This window comes from Tasmannia lanceolata, unplaced genomic scaffold, assembly GCF_043159265.1.
Source record: "Tasmannia lanceolata isolate RefF3 unplaced genomic scaffold, GAP_Taslan_0.1 ptg000003l, whole genome shotgun sequence".
Taxonomy (NCBI): domain Eukaryota; kingdom Viridiplantae; phylum Streptophyta; class Magnoliopsida; order Canellales; family Winteraceae; genus Tasmannia; species Tasmannia lanceolata.
Window position 1 is genome coordinate 2,395,026 of NW_027518680.1, and position 14,090 is coordinate 2,409,115.

General features: G+C 37.3%; 1 protein-coding gene across 1 annotated transcript in view; it reads right to left on the bottom strand.

The window, feature by feature from the left end:
• Positions 1-894: 894 nt before the first annotated feature.
• LOC143847504 (signal recognition particle subunit SRP54 2) overlaps positions 895-14,090 on the bottom strand; it is a 104,807-nt gene continuing 91,611 nt past the window's right edge. Inside the window, exons 2-10 of the mRNA XM_077356365.1 lie at positions 10,149-10,457; positions 7,799-7,898; positions 7,413-7,566; positions 6,492-6,642; positions 6,247-6,395; positions 4,518-4,618; positions 4,222-4,379; positions 2,178-2,292; positions 895-1,451 (exon numbers count right to left, since the gene is read on the bottom strand). Coding sequence (XP_077212480.1) covers positions 1,129-1,451; positions 2,178-2,292; positions 4,222-4,379; positions 4,518-4,618; positions 6,247-6,395; positions 6,492-6,642; positions 7,413-7,566; positions 7,799-7,898; positions 10,149-10,379 — 1,482 coding nt within the window. The 5' untranslated portion in view covers positions 10,380-10,457 and the 3' untranslated portion in view covers positions 895-1,128. The remainder of the gene's footprint in view (positions 1,452-2,177; positions 2,293-4,221; positions 4,380-4,517; positions 4,619-6,246; positions 6,396-6,491; positions 6,643-7,412; positions 7,567-7,798; positions 7,899-10,148; positions 10,458-14,090) is intronic.

Below are 14,090 nucleotides of genomic sequence, written 5' to 3' on the forward strand. Positions count from 1 at the left end.
TTTAATTATTGCCAGACATAACCATATCCCATGTTTGGCAACCATGAAGAAATTATTCAAATGAATTAGTCATTTTGGCCCAATGGTGTGAGGGGCAGAGAAGGATGGAGTGGGAGAGAAGTAAGCTGGCGGGAGTGGAGATAGCACAAAAAATGCCGGTTTAGATTATTAGGAATTCATGCTCGGCTAACCCTCACCTACTCAAGTCTCTCCCTCCCCTGCCCATCTCTCACAAGTAGCCCCACAAATGTTTCATGGAATATTGTTTTCTTGGTGACCAAACATGCCATTAGTTTCCCCTTGTCATTCCATTTTAGACACACCTGTGTCAGTTCTGTGCCAAACAGCCCTCTTATATTGCACCGATTATTAAAAAGGGATTTGCTAGCGTCCATCGCACAAGGCATTTTGCAGAGTGTCTGTTGCATGAGACAGCAGCGACCTCGGATGAATTAAATGAATATGACAAAATCTGAGCCTATGCGGCTGCTCTCATGCAGCAGACGCTCAGCGAAATGAATTCTGCGACGTACGCTAGCAAATCCCTTACTAAAAAATATCCTTTACTTTTTCTCACAAATAGCAAGCATACCACTTTGGTACACGTGGCAACATTAGGATCGCTGTTTCGAGCATTCCTAAAACAGGTGTGCCTTCATATCGTTTTCCCCAATGCAATAGAGATGAGAATAATGTATCATTGATTAACACCATCTGACGGTAAGGATAAAGCACAACAATTCCACAATAAATGAGGGGCCATCAGATTTCAGTAACATGATCAGATAGTGGCCCACCAAACCAACGGTCCCGATCACCATACATAGTTCCCCAATGTCTGTACTCACCAAACTTGTTCCATGGATTTCACAGTAAATATATAATGACAGATGCTTTAGTAGTAAAAATGCTAAAAATGGTGATATTTATACTGAAGATTATAGGAGGTGATAATACAGTTTAAAAAAAAGCTGCATGGGCATTCTGATAACAAGCAATGAGATTACAATTAAGGAACATTTCAGACACAATCACTTACCTCCTGTATGATTTTAATGACTCAACACAAAGATTATGCTTGTCAGATTCGAATGGATCGGAAACTGACTGTGCGGCTAAGACTGAATACTATCTGTCCCCTCCAAACATCCCAGCCATATCCTTTGAACCCATTTGTTTCATCAAGTTTTGTAGACCGCCCATGCCGCCGATTTGCTTCAGCATCTGTGGAGGAAGGACTTTACTCATGTGTTGTGCATTCATATTTCGTGACAATGCGCTCATTTCACCCTTCTTTGGAATCTTGAGCCCCTTCATCTTGCTCCAGATCTTGGCAAGGCGCTTATACTCCTCCAACATATCCATCACTTCTCTGACGGGACGACCCGATCCTCTTGCTATCCGCACAATCCGGGATTCGTTGAAAAGCTTTGGGTTCGAGCTATCCAACTCTACAGTTTTGGAAAAACAGTCAGATAAGAAGCACCTTTGAATGATGTAGGAAGTTCTCTTCTAAATTCAAATGTCAACATGAAGTAGTAAAGTGAAAAAGTTAATTTATTTCGCAAACTTGATAGTATACTGGCAAAGAATCACTGGGCTGAGAATGGAAACACAGTTTTTGTAACATTCAGATACTTTGGTTTCCGGACCGACATCATGTTTCTTGTTTTTCTACTCTTGCAACCTCTCCTAAGGCAGACCAAACCAATTATATGATGATATCAAGTGTATCGACTCAGCACTCAGTTTCTACAAGTGGGTTTTCCCTCCTTCAATCCATTTAGTGCATTCCCCAAACCCTAAAGCTCACAGTGATCATCTACCCAAACAAGAAAGACTACAAACAGAAGGTTTTCTTCATTACTCAACATGGGGGATATGCAACCACAACTCTCTCTACAAATAATAGTAGGGAAGGCATGCCTTACTGTTGTATTAGAGGCCCATCTTTAGGTTCCTCTATGTGCCATCTATTAGACATAATAATTGTTGACCCAGGCAAGGCACATCTTCCTAGCAGCTTTATATGAAAGATAAAAGAATTTCAAAGATAATGTATCTGTCGATGGATATAAAGTTATAAACAGCCCCAAGCAATGCCTCTTAAGAGGCTTGAAAAAACATAACAAATGGAATAATACGGACAAAAACCACATATTGTTAACTACCAATACCTGCATTTGTCATAGAATCCATCATAGTCATGAAACGCTTGATCCTTGCTTGACTTTCCTTTTCACTGCCCTTTGGCATTAGTTCTGAACTAAATCCAGGTAGCATAGAGAAGACCTACAAAGCAACAAACATTCATAATGTATTTAGAAAGTTAAATGCACCCCTCACTATTGAAAATCAATAGAAAGAACATAACATGTAGGGGGTATAAGAAAATGATGCATGCATGGAGATACTCATCAATTCCATTAAAGGTTTGAACAACACAAAGAAAAACTAATAGAGGCAATTCAAGTACGAAAGGACAGTAGATTAAGTCGTTATTAAGACCAAAGTTCGATGCAACAAAACACACACACACACAAACGCGCACACAGCCAAGGCCACAAAGGGACCCACATTTCAGCTCAAATAGTAAAACTATTGGCACAATCAACAAAATTCTGAGCATTGAAAGAACAAGAAGCAATCAAGTAACTTAATGTTACCACAAAAACAAGGGAGCAATTATAGTCTGTGTCAATCAATTCAACCACAAGAGCATCTTAAATTGTACAATAGCATGTTGAAGCAAAAATATCAATGTGATCTATTTCTTTATCTCCCCATGAATTATATGCTTGAAACAATAATAAGAGAACTTTCTGCATTCCAATCGCCCAATTCTGTTCTGCTGATTCCTTTTCTTATAATATTCGTCTGCTGAATGGAATTATAATTTTTTTTAAATTCCCCTTCTTAATTTACATATTAATATATAAAATAATATAAATCTATAATTGAATAAAAAAATTGATTCAGGTTCAGCCACTGGAATTTTCAAAATTCCTACTTATTTCTCACCAAATGAATGCCATATCTTCTGGAAGTCCTAGCTATTCTTAGCATGACAGATGAACCTACACCAATGCATCACCATACGGCACTAAATAATACACATGTTGTTTTTCCTAAAGTACCAGCTCCCAGATATCATGTAGACACTATGTAACAAAATATAGAATTTTGAAGGAAGTTTGCTTGTGGGACCCTTAAATAAGTGAGATGGGTTTCTTCTTTTCACCCATTTGTATACCTTTTTATTAAAATAAATTCTGAGTTATTCCAAAAAAATCTTATTAAATCAAAAAATTACTTGATAATTTATTTGTGCCATTTTCTCGCTTTTCTTTTTAATAGTAAGAAATTCGATAGCATTAATGGAGAACAACTTCACAACCTATGACAGATTTTAAATAGCAAAGATATGAATTAGCAGAATATGGCACAAATATGGACACGGGTATCCCATACCATGAGATAGACATAAGATATGTAGAAATAAAATATCATAAAACTAAGAATTTAACTTAGAAGCTGAAATGAATAATAAACCTAGACTTGCAATTATGCAATAGGAACAAGAAAAAAACATACTAGTTAATTCGAAGAGAGTGATATTTGGAAACATGATAGTTATTTTGAACAATATAAGTATCAATGGAGTATCCGCTATGATAAGCATGATAGTTAATTCAAAGAGAGTGACATATTTTTCAAGCGTGTATGCAAAAATATGATAGTTATTTTGACCAATAAAAGTATCAATGGAGTACTCAGTATGAGTATTGGTATCATATAGTGTCGGAGAAAAATGTAGGATCTCCACAAGTATCGGGCACCATAGTTTAAAACCTCACCAAAACCGAACAACCGCTATGGTGAGCAACAAGGACTACACATCCAAGTCATATCAGTTTCTTTAGTGACATATTTTTTGAAACATGATATCTATTTGTACAAATAAAGGTATCAATGGAGTATTCGGTATGAGTATTGGTATTGTATCGTGTCGTGTCGGACAAAAATGTTAGATCTCCACCAATATGGCGAGCAACAAGGACTAAACGTCCAAGTCATATCGGTTTCTTGAGTAACTGAATCAAAATACGCAAGAAATTCAAATATTGCAAGGAAAAGAGGAAGCTGGCAACTCATTTGGAGTATGGAGCAAGGATGAAGAAAAAATAGAAACATCAAAAGGATCAAAATAACGAACTTTACCTGGCCAATAGGACCCATTTTGAGTATGTTCTGGAATTGTTCATACATTATACGTAGGGTGAAATTCCCTTCAGAAAGTTTTTGTAGAAGTTCTGGTTGTTGATCCATAGGCACAACTTCATGAATTTTGTCCATAAATCCGGACCAGTCACCCATGCCTATTTCAAATAAAACATGAAAAGAAAATACTTGAAATAACACAACAGAAATCTTTTGAAAGTATTCAGAACTACGCTAAAAGGTAACAAACTAATAAAAAACCAGTATAATAAAAAGCAAAGCGAGTTACAGTTCACCTAAAAGACGGCTGACAAAGGGCTTAACATCAAAAACTTCAAACTCATCCATGTGTTCTCCAGTTCCAATGAAAATGACAGGACTCTTCGTGGCAGCAACTCTGAATACATAAAGTTGATCAGTAATTTAAACTATGCCACTAAAAAACTGACAAAAAAGGGGGCTTAGGGTTCTAACTACAATATGCACACTGTTTAGAACCCTACCCCTACCCCTAGCCCTACTAAAGTAGAAAATTCTAGTACAAAATTATTTAAATAACTTTATAACGATCCTATTTTGTATAATAATTTGTTAAATTTTGTACTAGAATTTTCTACTTTAGTAGGGGTAGGGGTATTTTATATGACTGATGATGCACGTAGGGTCAGTGACAATATGACAATAGATAAATATTGCAAATGCGCCATTCAAAAAAGGGAAATGATAAATGCGCCTCTTTTCATCGCTTGGAACACCCAGCAGCATTGTATCAATGACTGCAGAGGGGCTGTTGTACTTCACGTCAGAAGGATTCAAAGGATTTGATTGCCACGTACACTGCAGTTGGTTGTCCCATGTGATGAAAAGGGGCGCATTTATCATTTCCCTTCAAAAAATTGTAAATCCAAAAACAAGGACCTTAGTAGAGACACAGATTGGAGAGCTTTCATCAACAAAATAAATGGACCTCAATACAAAATTATTATACTATGATGGGAAGACGATGTGGCGATTTACCAACAAAAAAAAAATAAAAATCCAATAATTGTAGTTCTATCCAACAAAAAGATCATACCAGATTTTGTTTACATTGTGCGTGTAGGTGCTTAAAAGCATAGTTACCAGGGTGGGAAACGAATTCAGGAAGCGAAACGTGAAATGAAAACGGAAAACGCAAAAAAAAATAGAGGGGAAAAGAGAAACGGGAAAATGTTAGAAAATCGCATGAGAGACGCATTGTGAAACATTTCAGAAAAGATAGAGAAACACACATGAAAACACATAATATACAGTTTTGTAAATTTCAAATTTGTTAATTCCATTTTTTTTTTTTAATGGCAGCAAATTATATTAATTGAAAAAAGATGACGTCCGAGATGGTCAATACTAAGGAAAGGGAAGAAGAAAGAAAAGGAAAAGAAAAAGGGAAAGAGGCCCAAAACAGAGGCCGAAGGAAAATCCTCAAAGGGGCAAAGAATCGAACGTTTCCTGGGAGTCTTTAACCACCACATCCCTGGCTAACTTATCGGCAACACCATTTTCTGATCTTCTAACATACTGAAAGAATATTTCTCATTTTATTTTTTATTAAAATATATGCTATTGTTTTCGTCTTAAATATCTACTCCACAATTTTTTGGTGTGTTTCTTCCAATGATTTTCATTAGTTTCACACATGTTTTTCTCAAGGTTTAGCATGAGTTCCCATAAGTTTCCCATGCGTTTCGGAAACGTTTCCCCAATTTTTACTATCATGTTTCGGAAAAGTTTCTGAAACAAGTTTCCCACCCGCCCAAGTTAATAAGTGGGCATACACACAAACACATAAACCCTCTACAATGACATTCTCATGCACATCAAAATGAATTAAACCAATGAAAGATGCTTAACATTGATGAAAAAGCCCAATACATTTACTAAGGCATTGTGGCATTTCAGTAACAGTGACAAGGAAAGTTACGTCCACGCATTGAATTTGTACAGATAATGGCGAAAAAGTGTAAGAATATAAAAATCAACACTTACGCACTAAGTGCACCACCTCCTTTTGCATGACCATCCATTTTTGTAACAATCACAGCTCCGACTGAAACACTTTGTTTAAATGCTTGAGCCTGGTCAAATGCAGCTTGGCCGATGCTACTATCCATAACAAATATAACAAGATCGGGTTTCTGGAACATTAAGAAAAAGAAAGTTAGTGCACTTTGGAACCAACATAAACAGATAAACATGATACGCGATGGAAATTAGAGCATAGTATTAGATACCGTTGCTTCGGACACTTGCCGCATTTCTTCAAAGAGAGCAGCTTCCTGCTTGTGGCGTCCACTTGTATCAACAATTATAAGATCACAATTTTCCTGCTTAAACCTTTCTACACCTTCCACCGCAATTTTTACAGGATCCGACTCCATGTAGCTGTAGCACAAAGCAAATGATTGGTCACATGAAAATCCCAAAGCACAGAATCTAATGAGAACAATTGCATAGATACTCAAATAGGTTGAGAAAAATAAACCCAACAATGAAACATGCTGCAAATTAGTGTGCCATAAACATTATGGAAAACTGAAGGTAAACTTTATGTATGGATTTTCCATGGTAAACCCACAATTTATACATTGTGCAATAAATTTTCCCATGGTGAACATCATATATGAGCCTGGTAAGACGATTAAAGGTTTTCTAGCAGCTTTCCTTTCCTGCAAGGAAATCAAGGGAGGGGCCAAATAAGTGTCTGCAGTTTCCATCACAACACAACATGAAGAAGTGAATTCCTCAGCACAAAAAAAGTCAAAACCTAGTTGGATAATACACATAACGAACTCCTCTAGGAACTCTAAATAAATAAGTGGCTGGCATTGTAACTGATTCAACGGGCCCCCACCCAACCACCTGCCAGGAATTGCTTCTGCTGCACACCCCGATGATGGATTCTATATGTATAAGCATCATAATCTGGATAACGATCCGCAATGAAAATCCTACCAATGACTACTAGCTCTATCAGAAGTCAGAACTTTGGAACCCTCAGCGAAAATTGTAAGGTTTCCCACTATGATATACATGATAATAGTCAATGACCAGAATAAATAGTAGTAACATCAGTTAAGATATCAACATCTATCAAGCTTCTTCTAAGATACTAGCATGATAAAAAAAACCAATAAAAGATATGGATGTAATACCTTCCATAGAAAGGAATCTTAGCTTTAGTGGCATTCTGCTTCAACTGGTCAAAAGCACCAGCTCGGAACGTATCTGCACAGACTAAAGCTGGCTTCCACCCCTTCTTTTGATGATAATATGCATATTTCGTGCAAGTTGTTGTTTTCCCAGAACCTGTACAGAAAAAATTACAAATTTACTTTTTCAAAAGGAAATTAGCTAATGAAATGAAACCGTTATGGTTTACACATTAAATATCAGCAAGCACAAGGACATAATCACTAAGACACTAAGGTATACATTCAACAGTTAAACCATTTAAACCCATAACTAAATAATAGAAATAATGTGAAAATAAGTTAGCCCACACTAGTGATGATAACATTTAACTTCACAACCAACATACCCTGTAAACCCACAAACATAACTACAGTCGTTTTCCCTTTCTTTGGCGTGAATGGAGCCTTCCCAGGATCTAGAATTTTGCAGAGCTCATTGAATATTGCCTGAAAACAAAGAACCGACATTATTTAAAAAATCACGTTTAGGCCTGTCAAAATATTTTGGGTGTCCAATCTAATTGGATTTTGGGAGCAAATTGCAGCCAAAATCCAATTACATTATGCACCCAAACTACTCAGAGATTCCCTAGTTCTTCGGTGCGAGCAATCTAATGTGGGAAATGCTATGGGAGAATTGTCAAAGTAAGTTATCTTTCATTGTTCACAGCATAAGATATAAGATGAGAGATTTGTTCAAGTGACAATCAAAGTAAGTTATCTTTCATTGTTTACAGCATAAGACATCAGATGAGAGATTTGTTCAAGTGACAATCTAATATTTCCGTTACAATTTTTATTTTATTTTTGAAAAAAAATATGTTCATTCCAAACTTAGGAATGTAGAAAATAAAATATGGGGAGAATTGTGAATTCAAAGTCTACGCTATCTTGAATTATTCTCAACATAAGATATCTATTCATGTGCAGAGGGCGTTGGATGAATGTTAATGTTGTATGGTTGAAAATCATCATGCACGCTCAACCAAAAATTCAGAACTAAAAAAGAGGGAATGGTTTTTCTTCATTTCAATATATAAGGTTTCTCATATATAGAAACCTCTAGCTGAGGGATACAAGAATATGGGCAAATAACACGATGGAGTCTTCTAGTGAGATTCTTCTACATAGAAACTTCTAATTGAGGTAATCTAGTGTCCCAGAGAAGATCTAGAATTTGTGCACCCCACTTCCCCAAAACAACCATTGCCCACTTCAAGCCCTTCCCTTCACCTGGATGGCTATTAGGGAGGGTGTCGATATGACTAAGTTGGTTATTGGTGAAGGATTGCCCCTTTTGTAGCCTTTTTGTTTCGTACTTGGATGTTTTTTGAGTTTATTCTCATTTTTATTCCCGTCTTGTGTGGGCAACCATGGCCGGATGGCCCTTTTATGTATATCTTTCCCTTGTTCTAATATAGTTGCATCTTGTTAAATGGGCAAATAGAGCCATATCAAGTGATCAACTTGAAAGTCAAAAAACTAGTTAACAGCAGGTGTGCTTTGTATGGTGTTGAAAATGACATAGATCCTTAACTATCCAAAAAGTGCCCTTTGGTCATCTAACCAGGTACGCTCTTCTTTTTTAGTTTATATACTACTTAAGTCATGCTAAACATGGCTAACTTCATATTTTGAAACATAAAAGATACACCCTCCTCAATAATGACTATCACCAAACATCATCTTGGATGACTAAAAATGATCTACATTATTGTAATCTTCAAAGAATTGGAAACCAACATCTCTTTTCCATTTTGGATTAGATTTATGATTTAATTCATTAAATTCTGCTCTCTTTTTTTAATGAATAAAATCTGCCCTATCTAGAGTGGCAATTTGTTTTCTGTCAAAGAAAAAACAAACAGAGATGCAATTCGTCTTCTGAAATTTCTGTTGTCCGGCAAGGATACAAGTTGTATTCATCTAGTTAACTTAAGTAAAACCATCTTCAGTTTAAGGGTCCTGGTATCAGAAACCTCCACAATATCAAGCTCATTAATGTAAGAACTTGTGAGGCAGGTGAATTACTCATGACAGCACTACTTTATACGGGTCTCACACAATCTTTGGACCCAAATATTCTCTACCTCTTCTGGGTAACGCATCTACTGCAACAATTCTTCTTTGATTTGTAAATTTTCATCTACCCTCATGTTAGGTTCCTATTATTTTTCATTTGCAGATACAATTCAGGATAAAAAGGAATATGATGTTTTACACAACTTAATTTTGCTTTAAAGTATTATGGCCTCTAAAATGCAGAATTCTCTTACTGTTTGAAATTTAAATCAACACTTCAATTTCTAATTTAACCTACATCCCGGACTCATCCACCAATTTCCATAAAAATGTAAAGAAGGAAGAACACATTGATACCAGACAAATGAATAAAAAATCTGATTTTGAAAGGCAAAGAAAAATAGGGTTTCGGAAATGAATTGTCAAAAAACTGATTTTGAAAGGGAAGGAAATTAGGGTTTCAGAAATGAATTGTCAAAAACCTGAGTTTGAAAGGGTTTCAGAAATGAATTGCAAAAAATCTGATTTTGAAAGGCAAGGAAATTAGGTTTTCAGAAACGAACTGTCAAAAATCTGATTTTGAAAGGCAAAAAAATTAGGGTTTTCGAAATGAATTGGCAAAAATCTAATTTTGATAGGCAAAAAAAATTACGGTTTTGGAAATGAATTGATTACCTGTTGTATGATCTTCCGTTTGTTGTGGCCCGCGGCAAGATCATCAAGGTTTACGATCTTTTTTATGTTGGTCTGCATGTCTCGGACCATCTTGAATTGAACATCGGATTGAAGGAGAGCTCGAGAGATCTCGTTAAGGCATTCGTTCAAAACCTTCTCATCGATGATTGTTGCGTTGCTCATCTGCTGAAGAGCACGGGAGATGCTCCCGCCTAGTTGAGCTAACACCATTTTTACAGGTTTTGGGAGAAATCAGAGATCTGTAATTCGATATGAAAGAGAGATTTCTAGGGTTAGGGTTAGGGTTAGGGTTTCTGTAACGGAGATCTGATCGTTTGAGGAGGGCGAGGGGGAAAAGGGTTTCAGTAATTTTGTCTTTTGTTTTACGGGAAATACTACTAAGGAGAATGCATACATATAGAATAAATTCGCACCCCATGCAGAATAATTCGCACCGCTTGAAACGTGATTTGACCGACGTCGAAAAGTGTTAAAGTCTGCCACAATTCACGTTACAATGGGTGCGAATTATCCTACAGGGGGTGCGAATTTATCATTTCCTTTCCTATAACGGAGATTTGCAGTACGCTGTGTTGGCCCACAAGATCAACGGTCCAAAATACCAAACACGAGTGTCTATTTGTATGTGTAATTGTAAAGAGCCTTCCAAAAGATCTCAATGATCCGAACCATTTATTTCCTAGGCCTTGCTATGGATAGGTCACCGGCAGACTTCATTCCATTAGATGTTTTTAACCCAATATTGGAATCGGGACTTGACTCCAATTCTGGCCGCGGCATTTGTTCCAACAAACAAAAACGAATGGAATAAGGGGCAAAATTGGCAAACGGGCGGAATTAACGGGGGAACAAATGAACGGGTTGCAAGGTGTATGTACATTGGGTTGGAACAAATGAACGGGTTGGATCTTCTAACAAAGTGAGCTCGAGTGATTTTGGTGGCCACCTTCTTCAAAGATCTAAACCATTCATTGTCGGCCCCACTGCGGATTTGTGTTCAAAGAGAGATTACTAGTTGTTGGAATAAGTATAGGTGGGGCCTACCTTGTTCAGAGATCTAGACAATTTAGTTTGTTGGGCCTCACCGAAGGTTCATGGGGGGGGGGGGGGGGGGGACAGGGAGAGAGATCACTACAACCAGTCAACGAGTGTGTATTATACTATGTTGTACCTTGTTCAAAGATCTAAATTTGGTCTAGGTGAGAATGTGACAAAATAGGATTTGTGAATATGAAATGGACCAACCAACACTTCTATGCAGCATGGGTCTCACCAATTGCACCAATGGGATGCTCACTATGGGTCGCAACTTTGTCTTTATCTTATCCTTGAATAGACTCACTATCCTCACGTTGACCTGTAATCTTTGATAAAATGTCACAAAAAAAATGAACAACCAATAAGATAAACTTATCCGAGCAGGGAAGCAATTAAGCAAATCCCAAGAACAACTTATATAAGGATTTCTATATCCGCGGCGGGTCCCCGATGGGTTTGTTCTCCAATGGGATGGCATACCGCACGGGATTTATTCTATCCTTGGATTAGGCATTCGATTCACCTCAAGAACGGTCCACACGAGTAGGGTAGGGTATATTATACAAGCAATATAGACAAGCTAAGGGTTTATTCAAGATAAAATTATCCAAGCACGGTAGGCAATCCAAAGAGATTTTATCCAACGATTTCTATCCATTTAGAGAACAACCCTAATGGGACTGTTCTGCACTGATATTAGAGAATTCAGGGATAGCGGAATTCTCCCATTTTCATATCCTACATTTGCCAATTTCTAGGTCATGCAAGTAGGGTGGGAAGGGAAGAGATGGGATAACAAAATTTGGTAGATATTTAACCATTGGATCGTGAAATTCGGCTACATATCTCGATATCTCTGGTGGATTATTTATCCGGTGGGCCCTTAAAATGTGACCGAAAGGCATTATTTTAACCATGTGGTTGAGGACTCGAGGTTGGTTTCTAATAATCATGGCTTTGCTACTAAGTCCTCTCTTCGACCATCTTTTGGAGGTCAATATAGGCCCACTTATTTTTACTAATGCAAAAAAGGAAAATGATATATTTGTCCCCTTTACTTTCCCTTTCCACTCCCTTGTAGTGTGAAAAGAGGAATCACAATACTAAAGTGCGAGGTGGTCCAGGGAAGAAGAAGGGGGGTGAATAAAAAAGGTTGCCACAGCAGAAGGCACCCACATATTTTAGGCCGCCCTCCACACACTCCATATATCTAGGGAACTAATTTCAGACATGCGCTCCTATGTTTGTCGTGTAGTATTTAAAGGGTTGTCAGAGGAATATTATAGTTCTATGTTCTATGTTTTAATCATTTCCCTATATCTATGTTATATTCTTTCATACTGCTTGGTTGTAAAAAATAGTAAGATCTTTTGTAATTTTTTAATTAAATTTTGATTAAAACAACTTTAATAGTAATTAATCACGCAACGGTTTTGGTTGATTGATTAAAATGTCCTTCTTCACCTAACATTAGCACAACTGCGCACTTTAAATTGTTGTTTGTGATGGAATTAATAGGAGTTTACGGTGTTGGCAGGGTGATCTAGACTATTCATCCAATTGGCCCCACCCAGGATCGGCTATGGCCCAAAAACTGATCTGATCGGACAATCTTTACCGTTCATTATAGGAATTGTGTACATTGAATGTGCATTTCGAAATGGAAAAATACTTTAAGATGAGCATGGAAAATGATCACGTAAGGCATAGGACCACGACCGCACATAGGGTGATCTGGTCCATAATTATTTTTGGCGATCACAGATCCAGCCCATTGCCTTTGGACCCACTCTCATCACATGATTCTAGACCTTCGATCAAGCGTGATGAAAAAATTTCTTTAAGATGTCTTCAAATCATTTATTTTGCACCTCAATCTTTCAATTGAGATCTCCATTCGACATCAGAATCGAACCCATACCCATTTAGTGCCCGGTGTAAACTGATGACACATCATATAATTCTGATCTACAGATCAAAGGGTTAGATCATCCTATGGAGATGATTTTTGGAGCAAGCCTATTCAACTTGGGGCCCAACAAATGTATAATTTAGATCAATGTAGACTATACTGTATTTCTTTTAAAAACACATACTCGTCTTTTAGTATTTAACCACGAGTCAAATGTTATTACAATTCCCAAAAAGCTCTCGGAAGCCACATAAAAAGGAAAAAGTACGCTGAGTTCGTGCAATACTCAAAACATGGTAGTGCCAATATTAGTAGCCTATACATAATATACTAAACATGTATTCTTTTTATGGGACATGGGGTGATCTCCTGCTCTCTTGCTATCAGAAAGAAGGGCGAGAAATCAGAAAACAACGGCTGGTCTCTTTCTTCTCTGATCTCCCATCTACAATTTTGAGGAAATCTAAGATTCTAAAATCTGCATATCCAATCGGCCCGTACTTTAATACTTTTGGCAAGAATTTGAATTTGAATAGAGTTTGGAAGCTGAGATTCCATTTGTATCTTCTCGGAGAAGGACATTGGAGAGCTTGATCTAAGCTTTTCTCCTAATTAGCTCCATCTTGCAAGGCTGCAACCATCATCTACCCAAACCCGTGCATAGGGTGTGGCCCACCATCTTACACCATGGTTTTATAGGGTGGGTCATGAGTGTCACTAATTCCGTTCAAATCCATGCATCATAAGGGGAACACCATTTTACCTCATGTTTTGATGGGGTGGCACAGGGAGGGACCCGCCATTTTACACCTCATGTTTTGATGGCATGGGGCACATTGTCTTACACCCATAGCATGAGTCAAGAATGCTAGTATATATATATATACACAGATGAATTGCACGTGAAGATACTATAAAAGCCCTTGTTTTTTTCCTTGGAAATAGGCGGGTATAGAATTTATAACCGAGCT